Consider the following 25,085-nt stretch of genomic DNA (forward strand, 5'->3'; position numbering starts at 1 on the left):
GTGTACATCATTGTATTGTTATTGGCTAGTGTTTCTTGGTAGCTTAGTTGGTGTGACCCTAGTTCTTTTGTATTATTAGCCTTTGTGAGTCCATTTTGGTTAACACTTTTTCATGATCTTGGGTTTTGATCTCTAGCACTAAATAAATAAATAATAAATATAATAAAATATTGAACCTTCTACTGTATGAACATGATATGTTGCTCAGTTTCTTGGGAACTTTCTTTAGAATTTGAGGTATTATAAATCTTTTGTTAATGCATATTGTTAATGCTTTGATCTATTATATGTCACTTATAGAAATTGTCATTTGTTGTTAGTATGCAGAAATGCAGCTTTTTAAAAATGACTAGAGATATAGCAATAAGGTAGGTTAATTCTAACATTTGGAGACTTTTTCTGTATGTTAGTTCTTAAAGTATATATTATGGTTTTAAAAGTAAATACAGAATCTCTTTTTGTACTAACTGAGTTGCAGAACTAACATTCAACTCATGTAGCATTAGTCATTTTCTTGTTTTTATGTGTTTAGTGAGTAACTCCATAATGACCTTCTCTTTTGTTTGCTTGTTCTATGAATACAGCAGCTGCAGGTGGTTCCACTCTTCGGGGACATGCAAATAGAACTGGCACGATACATCAAGACTAGCGCCCACTATGAGGAGAATAAATCACGGTAGGAGGAAAACAGAGCTGTCTGGTACAGCTTCCTGCAGTGCCCTTCTCGGACAGTTCCATAGCACCTACTTTCTAATCTAAACACTTCTGTCATTTTCACCAATCTGAACTAAATGTCCAGTGTGGTAGTCCTTGTCAAGTGTGACTATTTACATTTAAATTCATTGATAAATACATTCAAATTTTTATTTCCTTATTACAGCAAGTCACATTCCAAATATTCAGTAGTCAGCGACTACCACATTAGATAGCACAGTCTTAGAATATTTTATTATTCCAGGGACTTCTACTAGATAATACTGGTTGAGAATACAGAAATGTGAAAGAATTTTCAGGCCCATTGGTATGCTGATACATGCTCACCATCCAACCTGGAGAGGAATAAGTACTGTACATGTAAATTAATAGAGGTCACAAAACTGAGGTCCAAACCAGCAGGGTCTGTTTTTTCAGTATCCCTAGAGCTGAGAATGCTATTTTCAAAGGATGTTTTTAGAATAATAATAAAAAAAGATAATTATTATGGGCATGGTGGTGTACGCCTGTAATCCTAGCCCTTGGGAGTCATAGGTAGGAGGATCACCGTGAGTTCAAGTCCACCCTGAGACTACACAATAAATTCTAGGTCAGCCTGGTCTAAAGTGAGACCCTACCTCAAAAAAAAAAAAAAAAAAATATATATATATATATATATATATATATATATATTATTTTTTGTTTGTTTTGCTTGTATGTAATGTGTGTGTAGTGTTTGCACATGCAGTGTCCCTGGGCTCACACATGTGGTGGGATATGCTTACATATGGTGGCCAGAGCTGACCATCTAGTGTGTGTCCCCTTTCATCACTCTTCTGTCCTTTCTTTTTGGGCCAGAGTCTCTGATGGATCTCTGATCCTGCCATTTTTCTTTCTTTCATATATATATTATTGACTTGAGAGAGAGAAAGGAGAGAACGTGGCAGACAGACAATGGGCACATCATGGTCTCTAGACCCTGCAAATGAACTCCAGATGCATGTGCCACCTGTGTATCCAGCTTTACGTGGGTACTGGGGAATTGAATTTGGGTCCTTTGGCTTTGCAAGCAAGCACCTTAACTGCTGAACCATCTCTCCAGCCCATCTTTCTTGACCTCTAGTGATTCCAAGCCTCTGCCTCCCTTGTGGGACTAGGGTTAGAGACACGTGTGGTCATGCCCAGCTGTTTAATGTGGGTTCTGGAGATTCAAACTCAGGTACTCACTGGCCTGTAGGCTCTCCTGGTTGCACAGGAAATGCACTTAACCACCGAGCTATCTCTTCAGTCCAACTGTTCTTTATTGCACATTTCATGTAGCCCATTGAATCTCACAGTGTATTTTTTTTAATTATTTATTTATTTATTTGAGAGCGACAGACACAGAGAGAAAGACTGGTAGAGGGAGAGAGAGAGAATGGGCGCGCCAGGGCTTCCAGCCACTGCAAACGAACTCCAGACGTGTGCGCCCCCTTGTGCATCTGGCTAACGTGGGACCTGGGGAACTGAGCCTCGAACCGGGGTCCTTAGGCTTCACAGGCAAGCGCTTAACCGCTAAGCCATCTCTCCAGCCCTCACAGTGTATTTTTACTGACTTTTAAGTGCTTATACCTATAGCCAACTTGTAGTTGCAATTTAGCTATAGAAGTTACATCTCATTCTTAGGGTCAGTGTCCTCCTCTGAAGGCTAGATAGTAGTGCATCCTGAGGCTTTATGGGCCTCAGGTGTTTCCTGTCAAATATGCTTCTTTGTTTTGTTAATTTAAGGAGCATTTGAAAAAGATGTAAGACCCATTGTGTAGTCCTACCATGCCACTGAGTCCTCAGCTGAATCAGCTGTTGCCACATGTAGATCCTCTGCTGGTGCCTCAGGTAACATAGGCTTTCCCTCCATACCCAGATGGACCTGCACATCCTCCAGCAGCAGCCCACAGTACAACATCTGTGAGCAGATGATCCAGATCCGTGAGGACCACATGCGCTTCATCTCTGAGCTGGCACGCTACAGCAACAGCGAGGTACACACTGACCACCCCACTCATTGCCCCAGAGACAATGGACACTCTGCTCTTGCTTGTATTTGTTTGCACCCAAATTTTAACTTTGCTATTTTTTTGAATATTTTATTTATTTATTTTACTTATGTGAGACAGGGAGTGAGAGAGAGAAAATGGGTGCTCCAGGGCCTCCCGCCACTGCAAACGAACTCTAGATGCATGAGCTCCCTTGTGCATCTGGCTTATGTGGGTCCTGGAGAACTGAACCTGGGTCCTTAGGCTTCACAGGCAAGCACTTAACCGCTAAGCTATGTCTCCAGCCCCTAAATCACATTTTTTAAAAAGCAAAGTTAGGGCTGGAGAGATGGCTTAGCGGTTAAGCGCTTACCTGTGAAGCCTAAGGACCCAGGTTCGAGGCTCGATTCCCCAGGACCCACGTTAGCCAGATGCACAAGGGGGCACATGCATCTGGAGTTCGTTTACAGTGGCTAGAGGCCCTGGAGCACCTCTCTCTTTCCCTCTCCCTCCTCCCCCCCCCCCCGCCTCTTTCTCTCGCTGTCTGTTGCTGTCAAATAAATAAAAATACCAAAAAAAAAAAATGTGATTTTGTACCAAAACTAAATACTTTAAAAAAAAAAAATCCATTGGCCACATGGTGATGCATGCCTTTAATCCCAGCACTCAGGAGGCAGAGGTAGGTGACTGCTATGAGTTCGAGGCCACCCTGAGACTACACAGTGAATTCCAGGTCAGCCTGGGCTAAAGTGAGACCGTACCTTGAAAAAAAAAAATTGTAATTGATGAAGCAGTGAAGATACCATTGTCTGTGATCATTTGTGCAAGGTACAGGTTTCCTTTAGGAAAACATATGGGGTGGGCTGGAGTTTAATTCACTGGTAGAACACTTGGCTAGCAAATATGTGGCCTTTGATTTGAGCCCCAGCAGCACCATGACAGAAGAACAAAAGAAGGAAGAAAAGGAGCGAGGAAGGGAGGGACAGCCCTGGTTGGGATTTCAGAAGAAAAACTGAAAGGCCACCATTAATATTGTCACATTTCATAGTACCCTGGTTTCAACACATAAAAGTTGGTGAAAAGGGCAAAAGAACAGATTTCTGATCTGCAGGCCCCTTTGTGTCTAGAAGGAAGTATAACCCAAGGCCAGAGGTAACAGCTTGCGTGGCTGGGACTATCTGTAGGCGGTGGAATTAGGAAGAAGCACTTTTCTTCTTAGCAGTGAGTCCTTTGTAATTTCTTCCAGCTCTGCTGCCAGGTTGCCATGCTTTCCTTTGGGTACTCACATTCTTCTGCCCAGCATGGCTGCCTGCCCTGTGGGGTAGGTAGGACAGTGATAACCTTAGGGAGGGGGTGACCAAGAGGAGCAATGGAATGTCACTTCTCACATCTTATTGGGCAGGCAGTGAATTCAGGTCAGGGAGCGGTACGTGTGGTATGTCGAGAACAATCAAGAGGGACTCAGGTTTTACTCTAGTGTTTTGGAACTGGTTGGCTCCTCCCGGTTCACAGATGAAAACAGCTCTTCACTTTAGTGTAGAACAGACAGCTTGTCTGGCCCTTCCCTGAATACTGGTCATAGAACCAAAATGACCAAGGAAGCTTGTTTCTCCCAATGATTCACAGCATGTGCTGTCTCCAGGATAGCCTGCAGATAGGACCTGAGACAGTTTCCCAGTGAGGATGGCCTACTTCACCCCATTCTTGCATCTAACACAGCCTACAGGGTAGAAATGAGGATGCTGGTGCTTCCCCACATGTCTTCCACACGTGACTGTAAACTAAGTTTCAAAGGAAACTAAACAGTATGGACAGCTGGACTGTATATCGTCAAACAAATGTGTTTTATAGTATGCCTTTTCTGTCCATACTGTAGATAATTGAGTGTCTGCCTAGTATATATGAGGTCCAGGATTCTATCTTCACTGAGGTTCAATTAAAAAAAGATAAAAATAACAAAAAGCAAGCTGGATGTGGTGGTGCACACCTGTAATCCAGCACTGGAGACATGGAGACAGGAAAATAGTGAGTTTAAGATCAATGTGGGCCTTGTAGAAAGACTATCTCCGGGCGGGGGCGGGGGCATTGTGTGGGGTGGAGGGGTTTAGATCCTGTGTTCATTTTTTGTTTTTGAGGTAGGGTCTCACTCTAGCCTAGGCTAACCTGGAATTCACTTATGTAGTCTCAGGCTGGCCTCAAACTCACAGCAATCCTCCTACCTCTGTTTCCCAAGTGCTGGATTTAAAGGCATGCGCCACCACGCCCAGCACGTTTTACATGTATAACTTACAGGTAGATTTCTGGACCAAATATCTCTTCACCTGATAGGGTAGCTAGCAATGAGAACCCAAAAGGAATGGTTGATTCCACCTGTGCAGCTAGCAATGACGAAACAAATTCCACCCAAGTGTAGTTTGCATGAAGCAGTGAATTTAATTAAGAGTTACTTACAGAAGCACAGGCAGCCACTGAAGGAAAGCTTCAACAGCTGTGAGCCACTTACATAGTCCTCTCTCACAGTCCTCTCTCCCAGCAGCACTTTATACATCCAGGTGGCGCAGGGTTTCCTAGTCCCTTCCCCATGGTGGTGTTTGGTCTCCTAGGGGTAATCACAGTTGCTGAGAATTCAGTAGAGCAAGAGCCTTGTCACACCAGAGGACAGCATTTCACAACAGTGGGTTAGAGGGTAAAATTGCCTATGGCTTTTCTCCTCATTCCTGTGCCTATGTATCCTAGGTGGTCACAGGGTCTGGTCGGCAGGAGGCACAGAAGACAGATGCTGAGTACCGGAAGCTCTTTGACCTGGCTCTGCAGGGCCTACAGCTGCTGTCGCAGTGGAGTGCGCATGTCATGGAAGTGGTAGGCACAACACTCCCTCATGGTGTGTTTGCAAACTCAGGCAACTAAATATGCAACTACCCCTGGCTGGTTACAAGTGCTTTCCTTCCAAAACTTGTCAAGAAATTGGCTAAGTAGTGTTTTTCCTGCATTAACTTTGGTCATTCAATCTAAAAGGAATCATTCAGCTTTTTTTTATCTTTAATCCTGGAAATTAGACTGTGTACTCCACAGAAATACTTTTAAAATGAGCCGGGTTACATTGCATTTATGTGTGATATAAAGAAAGGGCCTCATCTTTTAAGATATTGATGTAAATCTAAAATTTTGCCATTATGACAATTTACTCATTTTTTTAGCCAACATTTTATTCTATGGAGTACCAATCATTGGTATGTTTTCATAACTGTAAATTATGCAGTTCTTCCCCTTTTTGAGCTTATTTTGAGCAAATAAAAATTATGTAATTGGAAGAGCACCTGATCTCATTTTAAATCCTAACAAAATGCCTACCGTTTTAGTTATTCAACATATAATATTCTGGCCATTTTGCCAACTTTAGTTCTTAAGCCCAGCTTATATGCCATTTTGTGGTCATGAACAGGGGTGAGTGTGTGTGTATGTTTGATTTTCAGAACATAGAACATATTTATAGGCTCACCTTTTGGTGGCCTTGACCATGGTCATGTTAGACTGGAAGTTAGGTGCTTTGTTTTCAGTGTGGAATGTCTCTCCTCTTTTTGACTGCACCAGTATTCATGGAAACTTGTACACCCCACCGACAAGTACTCCAACAAGGACTGCCCTGACAATGCTGAGGAGTATGAGCGTGCCACACGCTACAACTACACCAGTGAGGAGAAGTTTGCCCTGGTGGAGGTGAGGACATGGTGTGGTGATGGTCTTGCTGCCTTCCCTTTCAGAAGCGCAGGCAACAACATGAACAAACTTTCCATTTCATGTCATTGCTTACGTGGAGGCAGCACACTGCATCTGTCAGAGAGAGCAAGTGGTTGTTGGTTTCTGGGTCTGTGGTGGGAGCCCCTGTATACCTATGGCCAATTCCTTCCACAAGGTGCTTGTGTGAGGAGAGCAGTGTCTTGGGTTTGGAAAAACAAGATGAATGAATGGGATGCTGCCTCTGTCACCAGAGAAGAGAGCCATGTGGTGGGCTCTAAGTGCTGCCTGTCTATGCTGGCGATTAGTTCTTTGTTTTCACTTATCTGTGGCTGAGCTCTCTTGAGCCTTTTCATGGACAGAAGTTCTTCATCCCATTGTCTTTTATTGTTTTACTTTGTCTGAGTTAAGAACTCTTTGTATGCCCAAAGGTCATGGAAACCTCTGGTTCATCTTAGGGAGAATTAATGAACTTGTAATTTATTATTTTACAGTCTTTTTCCTATGTTATGCCTCTTCATTTATTTGGATTCTCTTTAATTTATAGTCTGAGGAAATTTTGAATGTTTGCATGTATGTATGTGTGCAGTATGTATGTCTGTATGCATGTTTGTGGGCATATGGGCATGTTTGTGTGTGCTCTCGCATGTGGAGGCCAGAGGTCAAAGATGGGTATCTTCCTCAATAACCCTCCTTTTTACTTTTTATTTTTAAAAATATTTATTTACTTGAGAGAGAGAGAGATAGAGACATAGAGAGAGAGAATGGGTGGGCTAGGGCCTCCAGCTATTGCAAACAACTCTAGATGCATGTATCACCTTGTGTATCTGACTTACATGGGTCCTAGAGAATTGAACCTGGATCCTTAGGCTTCACAGGCAAGAGCCTTAACAGCTAATCTATCTCTCCAGCCCATCCACTTTATTATTATTATTATTATTATTATTTTAGTTTAGAGGGGCATAGGAGAGAGACAGAGTGAAGGGAGAATTGCCAGGGCCTCAACCACTACAATCAAACTCCAGACTCTTGCACCATCTAGTGGGCATGGGCGACCTTGCACTTGCCTCGCCTTTCTGTGTCTTGCTTACATAGGATTTGGAGAGTGGAACATGGGTCCTTAGGCTTCACAGGCAGGCTTCTTAACCACTAAGCCATCTCTCCAGCCCTCCTCTGTTCTTTGAGACGAGGTGTCTTACTGAACCTGGAGCTCAGTGACCAGGCCAGTAAGCTAGTCAAGAAGTCCAGGGCTCCCATCTCTTGCCTTTCCAGTGCTGAGATTACAGGTGTGTATTCATTCATGTGAGTGATGGGGATCTGAACTCAGGTCCTCTAACTTGCAAGCACTTTACCAACTGAACCACCTCCCCAGTCTCAAAATTTTGGGTTTTTTGTTAGCTTTATTTCTAGGTGTTGACCCTTATAGATGGTATAATTTCAGTGTTTCTAAATATCACTTTAAAATGTAAATTTTTCAATATTTTCTCATATCTACCAACTTGTCTAATCTTATTAGTTGTAATAAGGTATGCATTGATTCTTGTGATCTTGTGACAGCTTTATTTCTCCCATATTCTTACTGTTTAAATCACATTTGGTTCAATTGTGTATTCATTAGACAGAAGGGAGGCATGAGACATCCTTGCTTTGCTTTTATTTCAAAGGGAAAGCGTTCAACATTTCACTGCAAGATGTGTTTACTGTAGGTTTAGCACCCTTTTTTCAGCAGTTATGGAAGGTACAGTCTATTCTTAGTTTAAGAGACTTCATTTGGGTTTGGCAGTGTTGCTCATTTATCTGGTATGATCAAGGACCTGACTTTGAAAAGGAGATAATATCATTGTTTTCATTCATTGAAGTACTCATAGCTTTTCTTTTTATTATTCCATGAACATAGTGAATTTATGCTGATTGAGTTTTTGGTTTTTTTTTTAACCAAGATTGTAAAAGAAAGTGTCAAATCATGAAGCTTGGAGACCATCTACAGTTGTAGGTTTTTGTTGCTACTGTTAGTGGTGGTGGTTTTTGTTTGTGTGATTGGTTGGATTTTTTTTTTTTAGGTAGGGTCTGTCTCTAACCTACGCTGATTTGGAACTCTTGTAGTCTCAGGCTAGCCTAGAACTCACAGCGATCCTCTTACTCCTGCCTCTTGAGTGCTGGGATTAAAGGCGTGTGCCACCCAGTCTGGCTGATTGATTTGTTTTTGAGGATCTGACTGTGTAGCCTAGCCTAGCCTGGAACTTGATCCTCTTGCCCCTGCCTCCCATGTTCTGGGATTATAGGTAAATGCCACCATTCCGGACTGATTTATTTTTTTCCCTAACAACTAGTGATATTGAGCATCTCTTACGTTTATTGGCCATTTGTGTATACACTTTGGAGAAAAGTTTCTTTACATTTTTTACTCATTTTGTAAACTAACCTTTTTTATTGATTTGTAAGAGTTCTTTGTATAGTCTACATACAAATGCCTAATAAATATGATTGTTAAGATATCCTTACTTTCTGGCAATCAGCTCATCTTGATCATGATATAATGATTAATGATAATGGTTAAAGGCACTTGTTTGCAAAGCCTGACTCTATGGGTTTGATTCCCTAGTACCCATGGAAAGCCAGATACACAAAGTGGTACATGCATCTGTAGTTCATTTACAGTGACAAGAGGTCCTGGTACACCCCTTCTGTCAATCAATCATTGTCTCCCCCAGCCCTTTCCTTACAAGTGAAGAAATAAAATATTTTTTAAAAGCATATTCTGGGCTGGAGAGATGGCAGATGGCATGTTTGTGGTGATATGAGGTCAACTTCAGGCAGGCGGTGCTTAGCATGCTGGGGTGCTGACAGGCCAGGGAAGCTGTCCAGGGGGAAGGAGGGAGGCCACGGGGAGGGCTGTAGGTGAAGAGGGGGCTTCCTCTTGCCCTTCAGCCACCTGAGAGCTGTGTCCTTGCAGGTGATTGCCATGATCAAAGGCCTGCAGGTGCTGATGGGCAGGATGGAAAGTGTGTTCAATCACGCCATCCGGCACACCGTCTATGCTGCGCTACAGGACTTCTCCCAGGTGACCCTCAGGGAGCCACTGCGGCAGGCCATCAAGAAGAAGAAAAATGTCATCCAGAGGTCAGCGTCCCACACTCATCTCTGGGGTCTGCCCCAAACCCATGGGAGGAACTTGGGTTCAGAGAGCTGGATTGTCAGATTTTCATAAATAGGCTCAGCTCAATGTTTTTCCCTTCCTGTACTTCCAGCCACATTTTTGGTAAATTACATGTACATATAATGTTGTGGGTCCAATAACAATAAGTCAGTTATGTAATATTAAGGAATATTAAGGAATTTGGAGACCAAGAAACAAGAGTATTTGGGGATATGAGGGGCTCCATATTCTATTCTCCCTCCCAAAGATGTCATCTTCAGCAAATCTGCTTTTATTTCTTTTAGACTGCTCTGTAAGTTTGCCAAAAATGACATGGGTGTTGGAGAACTCAGTAGTGATTTGAGGTGTTTTTTCTTTCTTTCTTTTTTTTTTTTTAAATTTTTTATTTATTTATTTGAGAGCGACAGACACAGAGAGAAAGACTGATAAAGGGAGAGAGAGAGAATGGGCGCGCCAGGGCTTCCAGCCTCTGCAAACGAACTCCAGACGCGTGCGCCCCCTTGTGCATCTGGCTAACGTGGGACCTGGGGAACTGAGCCTCGAACCAGGGTCCTTAGGCTTCACAGGCAAGCGCTTAACCGCTAAGCCATCTCTCCAGCCCAGTTTTTTCTTTCTTAATGTGAGTCTTTTATATTAAGATATCTTTCAAGGACATCTGAAATGACAAACAAGGTGTTTTGCTTTTGGTTTTAATTTTATTTTTATTGACAACTTCCATGATTGTAAACAATATCCCATAGTAATTCCCTCCTCCCACCCCCCACTTTCCCCTTTGAAACTCTACTCTCCATCATATCCCCTCCCCCTCTCAACCAGTCTCTCTTTTATTTTAATATCATCATCTTTTCCTCTTCTTATGATGGTCTTGTGTAGGTAGTGTCAGGCACTGTGAGGTCATGGATATCCAGGCCACTTTGTGTCTGGAGGGAGCACATTGTAAGAAGTCCTACCCTTCCTTTGGCTCTTAAATTTTTTCTGCCCCCTCTTCTGCAATGGACCCTGAGCCTTGTGATAGAGGTATTTCAGTGCTAAGCACTAAATGAGGTATTTTTGATTTTGATTTGCTTTACAGGTGATGTTTTTCACCCAGTATGATACAGTTTTTTGCATTCACAAATTTTTATACAGGTTGAGCATTCTAACTGACATTCTGAAATCAGAGATGTTCTAAAGTCTGAAGTGTGTGTGTGTGTGTGTGTGTGTGTGTGTGTGTGTGTGTGTGTGTTGTTGGGGATCATATATGGGACTTGTCATGCTAGACAAGTACTCTACCACTGCATGACCCCAAATCTAAAACTTGTTGAGTTGGTGACATGATGCCACAGTTGGAAATTCCATCCTATAATTACAGAATTTTAAGATGCAAAATTATTTAAAATACTGTGTAAAGTTACCTCATGGCTCTGTGTATAATTTGCACAGACTTGGGTCTCATCCCCAAGAAGAGTTACACATATTCAAATATTCCAAAATCCAAACCAGTTGTAAGCCCAGCATTTCAGTTAAGAGACACTTCCTGTCACCCTGAAGATGTAAGTGAGGTCTTCATTTCTTCAGTCTTGTCTTGCCCTGCTTGCACATGCCTGTCCTCTCTGGAAGGTCACTCTGCTTCGTGCAGTCTGCGGATACACCTTGGAGTGTGGTCTTCACAAATAGGGTTTGCTTGAGGTGCACCAGATGTACAAGAAAGTGCTTGCACTAATCAAGAACAGTCCTGTAGCCATATAGATCATGGAATGTGTAGTGTAACCTAAGAATCACTTGGGTTTTATCTGGAACTTTCCCCATGAAGTAACCACAGCCAGCACAAGGTTGTGATTGTGGGCTGCTCTTGGGAGTTCCTGGAGCTTCAGTGGAGCCCTACTGACAATGGTGTCACATTTCCAACTAGTTTAGATACTTGTCCATACTCATGGGCTATGCGGGTAACTGCACACTCCTGTCGGAACACAGGGACAGCTGGCCATTGCTATCCGGCTGGATGTTTGAGGGTTCCCTTCTTCCTGCCCTGAGCATGCCTGGGCCACCTGGCTAATGTTCAGGAAATGAAACCTGCTTACTTGATAAAAACTGTAGTTGTGTTAAGTCTTTGGGAAATAGTAATATTTCAAAGAATGTAATCAGTTTTTTTTTAAATCTTATATGTGCCTTAATTTGCGCATTGGCTGTTTTGAGAGCCCACCTGCTAGGTAGGGAAATGTTATGGTGATAGAAGTTATTCTCTGATAACTTCATGGGGCTGTTCAGTGTTCTGCAGGCCATCAGGAAGACTGTCTGTGACTGGGAGACCGGGCATGAGCCCTTCAACGACCCAGCTCTGCGGGGCGAGAAGGACCCCAAGAGTGGCTTTGACATCAAAGTGCCACGCCGTGCCGTAGGACCCTCCAGCACACAGGTTCTCATCCTCCCTACCCTGGAACTGGGCTAAAGGTGTGGGGGAGGAGGGTGATGAGACAGGACTGAAATGATGGTGCCATTGCCTGCTTGGGCGAATCCTGTTCTGCCTGAGTCTTTGATGCTCCTACCTGACATCTTGCCCACATGAATCTGAAACATTAAGTGAGACATCCCTGTGAGTCTCTGGTCATTCAACTGAAGTGAATTGACACCATTTCCTGTCTGCAAAATATGGGCGGGTGCCTATATTCACATGTTTATGCAGTGTTTCTTTTTTGTTGCTGTGTTGCTGTTGGGAAAGGGTCTCTTGTAGCCCAGGCCAGCCTTGAACTTGCTATGTGGCCCAGGCTGGCCTTGAATTCCTTTTCTTAGTGTCTTCACGTCCCCAGCGCTAGGGTTCCAGTCATGCATTACCATACTCAGCCCTGCCTTGGAGTGTTTTTAAAACAGGGTCTTACTCTGTAACTTTATCTGACCTGTTATGCACTAGGTAACCTCTAATAGGTTGGCCTCTAATAGCAATCCTCCTCTCTCAGCCTCCTAGGATTACAGGCGTATACCACCATGCCTGCCTATACTGTGTGTGTGCTTTTTAATTAGTGTTTTAACGTATGATCGTAATTTTTATGTTGAGTCTACCAATGAGTGTTCAAGGATGAAACATTGCTTTCACATGTCGTGGTCCTAAGTCACCTTTGCTGCTCTCTCCCCCATTGTGAATAGGCCTTTCTTGAGGTGCCTCCTACTGACTCACACTTGGTTTCATGTGTTCCTCTGCTGTTTCTGGGACCTAGTGCTTATTAGTGCTCTCTGTGTTGGAGGCTTTATAGTCTATCAGTCTTCTCAAGAGTTGCCAACAAAGCCCGTGGGTGACTCTGTCTGGAGCCTCTTGAACATCAGGAGGAAGGCACTTGGCCATCCTTTGGGGATATGACCCTTCAGGGTCTGTGTAAGGCTCATCACCGCCCTCCACTCCTTCATGCTGTGAGCCTGTCCCTGCGTCCCCTACCTGGGCATGTGCATTATGTGACTAACGGCTTTCTCCCGCTTCTCCCTCCCTGTCTGTCTGTGTCTAGCTCTACCTGGTGCGCACCATGGCCGAGTCCTTGAGCTCAGCTGAGCTGCTCAGGCAGCTCAAGTCTCTGGGCATGGAAAGGCTCTTGCATGTGGTAAACGCGTTTCTGAGGCAGTCGTACACCTATCCACCTCTTTTAACCTTTGGTGGTAAGACATTGTTTGTTTTCCTTGTTGATGTTGATGGCTCGGAGGTAAACTGCTCTGCCACAATTGTTCTTTACCCCAAGAAGCAGCAACCTGGCCAAGGGTGCCCGGGCATCCTGGAAGAGCCTGCCCCGGGCAGGCAGAGCCCTCAGGTGTGAGGCTTGCTCAGGGCATAGTGGAGCATCCTTCCCCTGTGGTTTTTCCAGTTTGGTGTAACTAATGTACAATGTGTATTTTCTTCCCCACAAATATTTCCTTGGATAATACAGCTTTACATGGTGAGAACCATGCTAGAGTCCCTCATTGCAGACAAAAGTGGTTCCAAGAAAACCTTGAGAAGTAGCCTTGAGGGGCCCACCATATTGGACATAGAAAAATTTCATCGAGAATCATTCTTCTACACTCACTTGATAAATTTCAGTGGTAAGAGACAGTGCTGACCAGAATCCGGCCCGGCATGCTCTAACACTGCTAACACCACCTAGGACGCTTCTGCCTGCCTGACCATTCCCTGCCCGTCCCTTCATGCACCCACACGGTGCCACGTCCTAACCTCTCTGGTGGTGGCCAGATATCCTGCAAGTCCCCCAGTTCCCTTACCATTCTTGGCCTCTGACATGGCCTCTGTGGGACCTGGCTCTTAAAAGGATAAGGACAAGCCGGGCGTGGTGGCGCATGCCTTTAATCCCAGCGCTCGGGAGGCAGAGGTAGGAGCATCACCGTGAGTTCGAGGCCACCTTGAGACTACATAGTGAATTCCAGGTCGGCCTGGGCTACAGTGAGACCCTACCTTGAAAAACCAAAAAAAAAAAAAAAAAAAGGACAAGGACAGTGAGGGCTGTGGAGGATGGCCCTGCAACATGGATACAAAGTCTTTCAAATCATATGGGTTGGGAACACAGGCAAACATGACCTGGATCAAGACCCAAGCATTGATAAAATAGCAGAAATGCCCCCTCTGGCGGTGATATGCCGAGGTGGCGAAGTGCCCTGAGCCAGGTGAGTCACTGTTTTGGTGACACCCAGCCACTTTGACCTGGCACTGGTGGGTGCTACTACCCCCCTGTCTGTCTGCCTGAGCTTTCTCAGGCTGTTGGCATCCTCTGCTTAGAACAGGAAGCCTCTGTGTCTTGCCTGGGGTGCTCCAGGAATTGGAGGAAATAGTAATGTTTGTGCAGTTAGCTCTGTTAAAGAAGAAAGATATCAAAACTCATTTTAAATCTAGCTCTAGTTTTGCATTACCTAACTGTCCTGAGTGTGCATGGAATTTTGCATCCTGAACATCTGTGTCTATCCTAAGTAGAAGTGAAGCACAGGTTGAATATCCTTTATCTGAAATGCTAGGGACCTGAAATGCTTCAGATTATGCTTCTTTAAAAAAAATTGGAATATATGCATATTAAAAATGACAGAGTTAGGGAATTAGACTCATCTAAACATGAAATTCTTTTGTTTCATAGACACTGTATACACATAATGTAAAGGTACTTTTGTACAGCCATTCACTGCTTAGCCACATATCAGTCAACCTCAGATCACATACCTATGGACTTCTAAGTTGATGCTTCTACTGATGTTGTGATCTTCTTAGTTTGTGTCAATGTGAAAGTACACTCCGACATTGTCACCTAGCAGAGCATTTCTTAGTGCAACCCTGTCACTGAGCCGTACAAGACTCTACTGCATTCTTTCTGTGTCTGCAAATGAACTTAAGTCCATCTCATGAGATCAAGGAGACGTGGAATATTCCTTTGTGACATCGTGTTGGCACCTGAGAATTTTCAGATTTTGGAGCATTTAGGATTTCTGATTTTCAGATTAGAGATGTTCAACCTGTTGTCCTCTTCTCCTTTTGAAAAGGATCTTGTCCCCTTATCCTACCAAGGAGGGTTGCTGAGGTCTCTGCTGGTGGGAGAACACTGGTTGCTCAGAATGTGTAGGGTGCAGGCATGGACTTGCAACAGCCACCCCATGCTGGTCTTGTCCTTCCTGTGAGGTGACGCCTTCCTGCTCACATCCATGCTGCATGGCTGGGACCTAAGTGAAGAGGGGCCAGCACCCCACAAGCAGCACCTCTTGTATCATCTGTGCTGAGTCATTTTGTGCTTGCAGAAGGTAACATGTTGTTGTTTGAATCCTTTAAGAAACACTGCAGCAGTGCTGTGACCTTTCACAGCTGTGGTTCAGAGAGTTCTTCCTGGAGCTGACCATGGGCAGGCGGATCCAGTTCCCCATTGAGATGTCCATGCCCTGGATCCTGACTGACCACATCCTGGAGACCAAGGAGGCATCAATGATGGAGTGAGTGTCCTATGGGCCTGCTTCTGTGGGGACCCAGGGTTCTCAAGCACATAGGAGCTAGGGGTAAGGAGGAGACTTTGACTGTAACATGTCATTGCAAATCACATTCCCTGAGCAAAGTGTCAGATTTCTTGGCCTCAGTTTTTTTTTGTCCCTCCCCCGCCCGAGATTGGGTCTCAATCTTGCCCAGGCTGGCCTTCAACTCACAATGGTCCCTCTACCTTGTCCTCTTGAATGCCAAGATTAGAGGCATGTGCCACCATACCCAGCCTTGGCTTCAGATTTTAATCACAATCTCAGGCAGCAGAACTTGTCCAGTTGTTAGTTTATATGTGTACTGGGTTAGAATGTGGGATGCAGCCGAGATCTGGCTTTACATGGGCCTCAGGGAATCAAACCCAGGTCCTTCGGCTTTACAGGCAAGTGCCTTAACCACTGAGCCATCTCTCCAGCCCTCTCTTGGATTTTTCTCTTTTACAAGAAAAGATGTTTATATATTTATTTGAGGAAGAAAGCGGCAAAGCAAGAGAGAGAGTGGACATGCCACCATGTACATCTGGCTTATGTGGGTCCTGGGGAGTCGAACCTGGGTCATTTGGCTTTGCAGGCAAGCATCTTAACTGCTAAGCCATCTCTCCAACCCTCTCAGATTTTTCTAAACCCTCTGGTCACTACTTTTTGTTCAGACTCATCAGGGAGATGGGCTTTCAGCCATGGGCCCAGCACTGGACATGTTCATAATCAGCTGTGGGATTAAGGAACTTCATTTCCTTTTAAGTTAGTTCCTTCTTCAAATAAGAAAATCCTGTTTTACTTTAAAATTGTTACGTAATCCTATATAATGGAATATGATATGCTACTTTAACATTGTATATATTATACAGTGATCAGACCAGGGTAACTAGCACATCTGTAACACAAAAATGTTATCATTTCTTTCTGCAATGATCATTAGAAATCTCCTTTAAGCTACTTTGAAATATTATTAATTACTGTTACTTAATTGTGGTCCACCTGCAATGAATTGCATAATGGCTCCTATGAACTCACATTCACTGTTAAAAACAGCACACACTTGTAGCAAAAATATTTTAAAGTACAACAATGGAGAAGATACAGGTAGCTGTTTGTCCAGGGGCCTTCATGAGCTTTTCCCTCACATGGGACCTGCTATCTCGCTGTCTCCAGGCTTTCCCTGGCCTGGTGACATGGTGCAATCATAGAAGGCACATCTGCAGGAAAATCATTTGCCACATGGCGTAACAAATTCTTTTTTTTTTTTTTCTCATGAGATTTAATTTTTTCCAAGAGTAGGCAACTGTGAGGCCTACAGGTTAGCGACTTGGGAGGCTAGGGGGTGACCACTGCCCATCTTCTGCAGGTACGTCCTCTACTCCCTGGACCTGTACAACGACAGTGCCCACTACGCGCTCACCAGGTTCAACAAGCAGTTTCTCTATGACGAAATTGAGGCAGAGGTGAGGGTTCAGCACCTGGACTCCTTTGAGTTTCCTTTTTATAGATGTCCTTCTTACAGTTTCCTCCTCCTCAATATTAAAGGGATTAAACTTTCCTTAAAATGCAAGGAAGTTTAAACAGCGCAGTTACCCTTTTCTTAGGAGTCCTCTCTGCAACCCCCCAATCTTTAAGCAAAACAATGGTAGGACATGCTTTTCCACCAGTCAGTCAGCAGTTCTGTAATCCCTTCTGTTTCCTGTTTACACTGAACCAACTCCTATTTTATTTCTTTGGGTTTTTTCTTATTTGGATGTGTTATAAATAGTGCTTTGCTAAGGTTCTTGGCTCATAGTTTTTTTGGGGGGGGTTGCATTGGATTCTTTCTTTTTTTTTCCTATGGCTCAGGCTAACCTGGAACTCTGTAAGCCAAGGTGTTTACAAAATCGTGGCAGGCTTCCTTCAACCTTGTAAATGCTGGGATTAAAAGTGTGCACCACACTGGCTGTATTGGATGATTTCTTAAGAGCAAATTCCCACAAGTGGAGTTTTCAGGCCAGCATACATACAGCTGGAGACACATCTTAGTCCTTAACCTAAGCTATGAGAAAGCATAGCCTTAACAGGTTGTTTCATGAATCAGAGTTTCCTCTACCTCAACTGGCAGTCTTTCTTCAGGAATGATGTCATGGGTCCCGGGTAATACAGGATACATAAAAGGCATACATCTCTCCTGGCACTGTCTGCCAGGCTTTTTGGTCCTGGGTCCGCCTGCCTTTCAGCTCACATGTCCTCCTTCAGTGGTTGGTACTAATTCCATCTGCAAATGAGGGTACAAATTTAGCAGTGTTCTTGCCAGCCTTGTGCCCAGTGCAGCCATTTCTGCTCCAAGGGAAGCCTGGGAGGTACCCTCATCCAATGGCTTCTAGAAGTATAGCTGGAGGCAGGTGCTGCCCCACATGTGGGCCCTAGACACAATGTATATGAACTTCCCATGAACACATGGTGAAGAGACTTTTTCATATTTGCTTGCATTTGAGAGAACTGGGATGTTATATCCCTCAGTAAGGTTCTTTGTTGGTTTTGTTGCTGTTGGGTTAATTTTTTTATTGATGGCCCCCACATGTGTACACATTGTACCCTGATCTTAACCCTCCTACCACTCTCTTGTCTCCCCTTTCCTGTCCTCCTTCCACTGATCCCTTGCTTCTGTCCAGCTAGTCCCTCTTCTATTTTGTTGCCTTTTTTTTTTTCATATTATACAAGTCTTGTCCAGGTAGCAGCAGCCACTGTGAAGTCATAAATGTGTTGTCATTTTTTTTTTATATTTTCTGGTTTTGTTGTCATTTTTGAGTCAAGGTCTTCCGTAACACAGGCTAGCCTGAAACTTGCTGTGTAGTCTAGCCTAACCTTGATCTCCTGAAACTTCTGCTTCACTCAGCTTTCCAAGTGCTGGGATGATAGGAGCACACCCCTGTGCCTGGGTTTTCCTCAGTGTGGCTCTAATTCACTTACTATGCATGTATGAAAGCCACCCAGGACACATCACACTTTGTTCAATGTGTTATGTTGGATAGAAAGATCATTTTTACTTTCTCTTTTCTAATAAGAACCTCAGACTGGAGAGATGTCTCAGTGGTTAAGGCACTTACCTTTAAGCTGTAAGGACCCCAGTTTGATTCCCCAATGTCCACATAAAGCCAGATGCTCAAGGTGATGCATATGTCTGGAGTTGTTCATTGTAGTAGCTAGAGGCCCTGACATGTGTGCGCTTACTCGCTCGCGCTCTTTCTCTCTCTCTCTCTCCCTCTCTGCCTCATTCTCTCTCTCAAATAAATAATTTTTTTAAACCCTCAATTTTCTACCGTGAAAATATATTTTGAGGGCTGGGCATGGTGGTGCACTCCTTTGATCATAGCATTTGGGAGGCTGAGGTAGGAGTATCACAGTGAGTTTGAGGCCAGCCTGGAGCTACAGAGCTAGTTCCAAGTCAACCTGGGCTATGGTGAAATCCTACCTCAGAAATGACCAAAATATCTGCATAATTGAAAGACGTGTGTGTATATATATACATATATTCATGTGTGTTATTTACTTATTTGAGAGACACAGGGAGATAGACAGAGAATAGGTGCACTAGGTCCTCTAGCCACTGCAAATGAACTGTAGATGCATGCACTACCTTGTGTATCTAGTTTTACGTGGGTACTGAGGAATCAAACCAAGGTCCTTAGGCTTTGCAGGCAAGCACCTTAACCACTGAGACACCTCTACTAGACAAATATTTGGAAAGCCAGGTATGGTGGTGCATGATGTCTATAATCCCAGTTGTCATGAAGCTGAGGCTACAGGATTATGAGTTTGAGGTCAGCCTGGGCTACATACTGACACCTTGTCTCAAAAATAAAAAGCAAAACAAAAATATTGTGCTGTTAGGTTGTATCATTATTATTTATTGTTGTTATTGTTTTTGTTTTTCGAGGTAGGGTCTCACTCTAGCCCAGGCTGACCTGGAATTCACTATGGAGTCTCAGGGTGGCCTTGAACTCACGGCGATCCTCCTACCTGTGCCTCTCAGTGCTGGGATTAAAGCCATGCGCCACCACACCCAGCTTAGGTTGTATTATTTGATCTTGGTTTCAGGAGATGAAATCTAATGTTTCCTTTGTTTTCATCAGGTGAATCTGTGTTTTGACCAATTTGTTTATAAGCTGGCAGACCAGATATTTGCATATTATAAGGTTATGGCAGGAAGGTAAGTATGTGGTCTGTGAGTCTTACACAGAATATTGGACGATTTGACCTGATATTTCCACTAAATGCAGTGTGTGAAAGATATCCTATTCTCCCTTCTAAACCAGTTTGCTTCTTGATAAACGGTTACGATCTGAATGCAAGAATCAAGGAGCCACGATCCACCTACCGCCATCCAACCGTTATGAGACACTGCTAAAACAGAGGCACGTGCAGGTGAGTTAAGCCTCTGCTAAAGAGTGTATTGGAAATGTCAGGGTATTTTCATAGCTCACTAGGTTCTTATAGGTACCAGCATGTTATGTGACATGTGAATATCCTAATAAAGTATTTTTTCTTCCTCACTCTCTCCCTTGCTTTCTCCTATTCTTCCTTCCTCCTAAGAGGGTCTCAGTATGTTTCCCAGGCTAGTCTTAAATCCTGGACTTGATTTTCCCACCTCAGCTTCCTAAGTGGCTGAGACTATATGTGAATACTGCCAAGCCCTGTTTTAAAATGTTGAACTTTTTTTTTCTGCAAGTGTATGTGTGTGTGGTGTGCATTTATGTATTGTATTCATATGTGTGTGGGATCATGTGTGTATGGGTACACATGCATGTGTATGCATGTTTATGTGTGGAGGCCAGAAATCAACTTCAGGTGTCTTTCTCAATCACTCTGTACCTTATATTTGTTTTTTCATTTATTTAATCTATTTTTTTTTTTTTTAGACAGGGCTTTACTTTGTAGCTCAGGCTATCCTGAACTCACTATGTAGTAGACTAGATTGGCCTTGAACTTGTGGTGATTTGCCTATCTCAGCCTCCCAAGTGCTGGGATTCTAGGTATGAGAGACCACATCTGGCTTTTTCCCTTTTTTTTTTTTTTTTTTTTTTTAATTTTGATGAGATCCTCTCACTAAACCTGGGGTTTGCTATTTTGGCTAGACTAACTAGCCATCAGGTTCTGGGAATCCACCCATCTCTGCTTCCTAGGCACTGCGATTACAGCATCACCATGTCAAGAATGTCACATGGGTGCTGGTATCTGAACACAGGTCCTCATGCTCATGGAAAAGCACTTTACCACCGACCAAGCCATCTCCGCAGCCCAGAAGAGTCAGCCCTTCTCCAAGAGCCCAAAAGCTAGACTTAAGAAAGAATGAAGAGGAAGCTTGAAATATACTAGAGGGAACCCAAGTCAGCACACCATGGAGATACTTGCACGTACATGATTGTGCAGCTCTAGCCACAATTATCAGGAGATAGAACCAGCCCAGGTAGCTATCAGCTGAAGACTGGGTGATAATGCAATTTTATTCAACTGTAGAAGAGTGAAATTATTGCTTTCATAGGAAGATGGATGGAACTGGAGATAATCATGTAAAGCTAAATGAGCCAGACTCAGACAAATATTGCATGTATTCTCACATACATATTCTAGATTTAAGTGTATTTAAATATATACATGATATGAAAGCAGAAGAGGGAAAATTTTGAGAAGAAACAAAACCAGTATGAGAAGGATAAGAGGGTAGAGGCAGGGGCTGACGATGAGCAAAGTATAATGATATATCTGTATGGAAATGTTACAATGAAATTCAAGCCAAAGCCAGGCATGGTGGCACACATCTTTAATCCCGCACTCAGGAGGCAGAGGTAGGAGGATCACCATGTGTTCAAGGCTACCCTGAGACTATAGAGTGATTTTCAGGTCAGCCTGAGCTACACTGAGACCCTACCTCAAAAAACCAGAAATTCAAGCCAGGCGTGGTGTTACATGCCTTTAATTCCAACACTTGGGAGGCAGAGAGAGATAGGAGGACTGCCATGAGTTCAAGGCCAGCCCAAGACTACAGTGTGAGTTCCAGATCAGCCTAGGCTAGACTGAGACCCTACCTCATAAGATCCAAAATAATAATAATGAAGAATTTCATTATTTTGTGATAAAATTAACTAAAATTAAAGAATATAAATAGATAAATAGACTTCATCTAAAAAGCACCTGTCTGCTTACAATATCAAAGATGAATTTTCTCTTGGCCTAAACAAAGAATTTCAAATAGACAGTGCTTGTATTCTGTTGTTAGTTACAAACACCATAGGATGTATAGGGATGTAGCCCAGTGGGTAGAAGAACTTGCTATATACCCATGCAGACCTGGGTTCAGTCTGCAGCATGCACATTTAAAAAAAAAAAAAAAAAAAAAAAACACCAAAATATACCATAGGAGCTAGGGATGTCTCTTGGTAGAATGCTGGCCTAGGACACATAAAGTCCTGGGTCTGATCCCTAACAATATAGAAACCAGGTGCACTGGGGAGATGGAAGGCAGAGGTAGGAGGATTGCCGTGAGTAGTTCGAGGTCACCCTAAGACTACATAGTAAATTCCAGATCAGCCTGAGCTAGAATAAGACTCTACCTTAAAAACAAAAACAGTGATTTACTCATGTTTGGGTCCATTTTAGACTGTATATGCCAATAGTAATCCTGATAAGACTGCATCACCTGGCTTGCTGATCTAGCTCTGTGGCAGAATGCTTGCCCAGCATTTGTATGGCTCTGGGTTCCATCCCCAGCATTATACCACAAAAAAAATTCACCTAGTGATGTCATAGCTGTCTTAGTTAATGTAAGTGTGCTTTGATGTTCTTATAATGATACAGTTCATACTGTTAAGTAATTTATAGGTGTATACATAAAATATATAATATAAATATTTATATATATAATATAAGCTATAACATAAACATATGTTATATATAAATATAATAAAATATATTTACATATATTTATGTGTATGTGTTTGTATATGTATGTGTGTATACAGACATACATATATACACTACTGCCACCCCAAAATAGGAAAATATGGACAATAGTCGAGAAAACTTCCACTTAACCTAGTGCCTGTCTTTCTGCAGGTAACCAGCATGTTCATATTGGGACTTTTCTCACCAAAACTTTGCTGGCTTTTTATGTTTTTCAAGTGACATTGAAAGATGAGCTCTTTGGCCCCTAAAATGCAGATGGAAGAATTTTCTCTTACTTATCATCATAACACATATGAAATGATAGACTACACAGGCTACTTTGTGTGATGGGAGATGGGTCTTGAATACCTTTATATGTGTGTCATAATTGACATACCCAGATGTACCAAGGTTTCCTGAAAAGACTCAGGATTTCTACACATAATTTAAGTGTGCGTTTAGTTTAGAGAAGGCTATAAAAATCTTTCAAGGCTTTGATTTGAAGAATTTCAGCACCAGGAAAGTAGGGTATTTATTTACAACACCTGCATACATAGTTTTGTCAAAAATGTTTAGTGATATTCTTTGAAATTCTTCAACAATAAATTTTTGTCATCGTCTTTGACATGGATTTCTGGAAGTATGGTTTGCTGTTACTTGTTTGCTATTTGAAATTCACAACTTTTAAAAAAATTTATTTCTTTGAGAGAGAGAGGCAGATAAAGAGAGAATGGGCACATCAGGGCCTCCGTGCATTGCAAATGAACTCCAGATGCATGTGCCACCTTGTGCATCTGGCTTATGTAGATGCTGTGGAATTGAACCTGGGTCCTTTTGCTCTGTAGGCAAGCACCTTAACTGCTAAGCTATCTCTCCAGCCCTTCACATGGTTTTTATCTTTACTCTTTACCTTGACATTTTCACTTCTTCTTCCAGCTCCTTGGAAGGTCAATTGACCTCAATCGTCTGATTACACAGCGTGTTTCAGCAGCCATGTATAAATCTCTAGAACTGGCAATTGGACGATTTGAAAGTGAAGATTTGACATCAATAGTTGTAAGTACTAGAACTAGCTTTGTTTTCATCCCCATTGATAAACTGAACTAATACGTATATTCGGTTCTTAGATAGGTAATGAGATTGACACTAATTGAGCATGACATATACAAGTATCTTCTTAGTATCTAGGTTTTTGCAACTCAACTGCAAAGAGTAGATAATGCTTACATTGAATAAATTATCTCTCAAACAATTTGCAGGTGAGTTTAGGCCCAAAGATTTCATTTTTTCTGTGCCATATCCTCTGCTCACACCAGTTCATTTCTACGCAAAGCAACCCTGCACAACTTCTGAGGACTCAGGCATAAAAACAAGCTTTTCATACAAACAGCTAGCTCAGTAGCTCCATAGTTTTTATGGCATTTAAGCCTTTCAACTCTGATCAGAGTAGTCCATCAAGCTGTACTTAGAGCAATGCAAGGCATCTCTTAGGCCAAATTTTCAAATCCTTCCACATTCCTCTTGAAAATCAGCTCCAAGAGGCCAAAGCCACACAGTCAGGTGTCTAGCAGCAACCCCACTCTCAGTACCACATTGTTGGTAGAAATCACCCAACCAAGAGCAGCTTGTGGGAAAAAGTTTATTTTGGCTTACAGGCTTGAGGGGAAGCTCCACGATGGCAGGGGGAAACGATGACATGAGCAGAAGGTGGACATTACCCCCTGGCCAACATAATTTGGACAGTAGCAACAGGAGAGTGTGCCAAATACTGGCAAGGGGAAACTGCCTATAACACCCATAAGCCTGCCCCCAACAATACACTCCCTCCAGGAGGCGTTAATTCCCAATTATCCATCAGCTGGGAACCTAGCATTCAGAACACCTGAGTTTATGGAGAACACCTAAATCAAACCACCACACTTAGGCCAGAGCAATACCCTACCTCAAAAAAAAAAAAAAGAGAGAGAGAGAGAGAAAGAAAGAAAGAAAGAAAGAAAGAAAGAAAGAAAGAAAGAAAGAAAGAAAGAAAAATATTCCAGTGAAAACACTGTACTTTAAGGAGAAGAAAAACTTCTTTGTGCTTAAGGAGAGGGGCAGGGAGTAAATCTGTTCTCAGACCTTTGCCAGCAGCCAAGAAAAGCAAGGATAAATGAAGAATTTTTTTTTTAACCAAGCCAAATTCATCTTCCAAGAATAAATGTCATAGCAGATGGAAATGAACATGAAAAAACTTAGGGAAGATTGTCCAGGACTGGAGGATAAGCTTCGGTCAGAGCAGTGAGACAGGCGCTGGCAGGAGGCGGCTGGCTGGTGAGCGCCCGCGCAGCCTACGCCCCCATGAGCCGGTGGAGGGTGAGCACAGCCCTTCCGGTTCTCGTTCAGGGACCACTACAGCCTCTTCTTTACAACTAGGCTATTGTACTACAACTGACATTAGCTGTATATGATTTTGATTAAAATTGTTCAAGGCTTTGACCCAGACAATCAATTCAATAGAAATTAATTCAATTCATATTTGTAGTTTTCAGTTACAATAGAAAGGAAAAATTAATAGATGAAATAGTTTCTTATTATTTTATTTAGCTAAAATAGAGTTTAATTTATAAACTAGGCACAGGAAGATATGA

At 42.9% G+C, this 25,085-nt stretch overlaps 1 protein-coding gene across 3 annotated transcripts in view; it reads left to right on the plus strand.

Moving 5' to 3' along the window:
• The window catches only part of Cyfip1 (cytoplasmic FMR1 interacting protein 1), an 84,745-nt gene that overhangs the window by 39,546 nt on the left and 20,114 nt on the right, over positions 1 to 25,085 (plus strand). Inside the window, exons 10-21 of one of the 3 annotated variants that reach the window (XM_004661941.2) lie at positions 585 to 676; positions 2,594 to 2,711; positions 5,442 to 5,564; positions 6,297 to 6,422; positions 9,394 to 9,560; positions 11,845 to 11,992; positions 13,071 to 13,218; positions 15,360 to 15,516; positions 16,898 to 16,994; positions 19,650 to 19,726; positions 19,833 to 19,941; positions 23,395 to 23,514. In XM_004661941.2, coding sequence (XP_004661998.1) covers positions 585 to 676; positions 2,594 to 2,711; positions 5,442 to 5,564; positions 6,297 to 6,422; positions 9,394 to 9,560; positions 11,845 to 11,992; positions 13,071 to 13,218; positions 15,360 to 15,516; positions 16,898 to 16,994; positions 19,650 to 19,726; positions 19,833 to 19,941; positions 23,395 to 23,514 — 1,482 coding nt within the window. Of the gene's footprint in view, positions 1 to 584; positions 677 to 2,593; positions 2,712 to 5,441; positions 5,565 to 6,296; positions 6,423 to 9,393; positions 9,561 to 11,844; positions 11,993 to 13,070; positions 13,219 to 13,484; positions 13,639 to 15,359; positions 15,517 to 16,897; positions 16,995 to 19,649; positions 19,727 to 19,832; positions 19,942 to 23,394; positions 23,515 to 25,085 lie in introns of those variants that run through there. The other 2 variants (XM_004661940.3, XM_045144996.1) reach the window with 2 other exon arrangements.

The sequence above is a fragment of the Jaculus jaculus genome, chromosome 3 (assembly GCF_020740685.1).
Source record: "Jaculus jaculus isolate mJacJac1 chromosome 3, mJacJac1.mat.Y.cur, whole genome shotgun sequence".
Lineage (NCBI taxonomy): Eukaryota > Metazoa > Chordata > Mammalia > Rodentia > Dipodidae > Jaculus > Jaculus jaculus.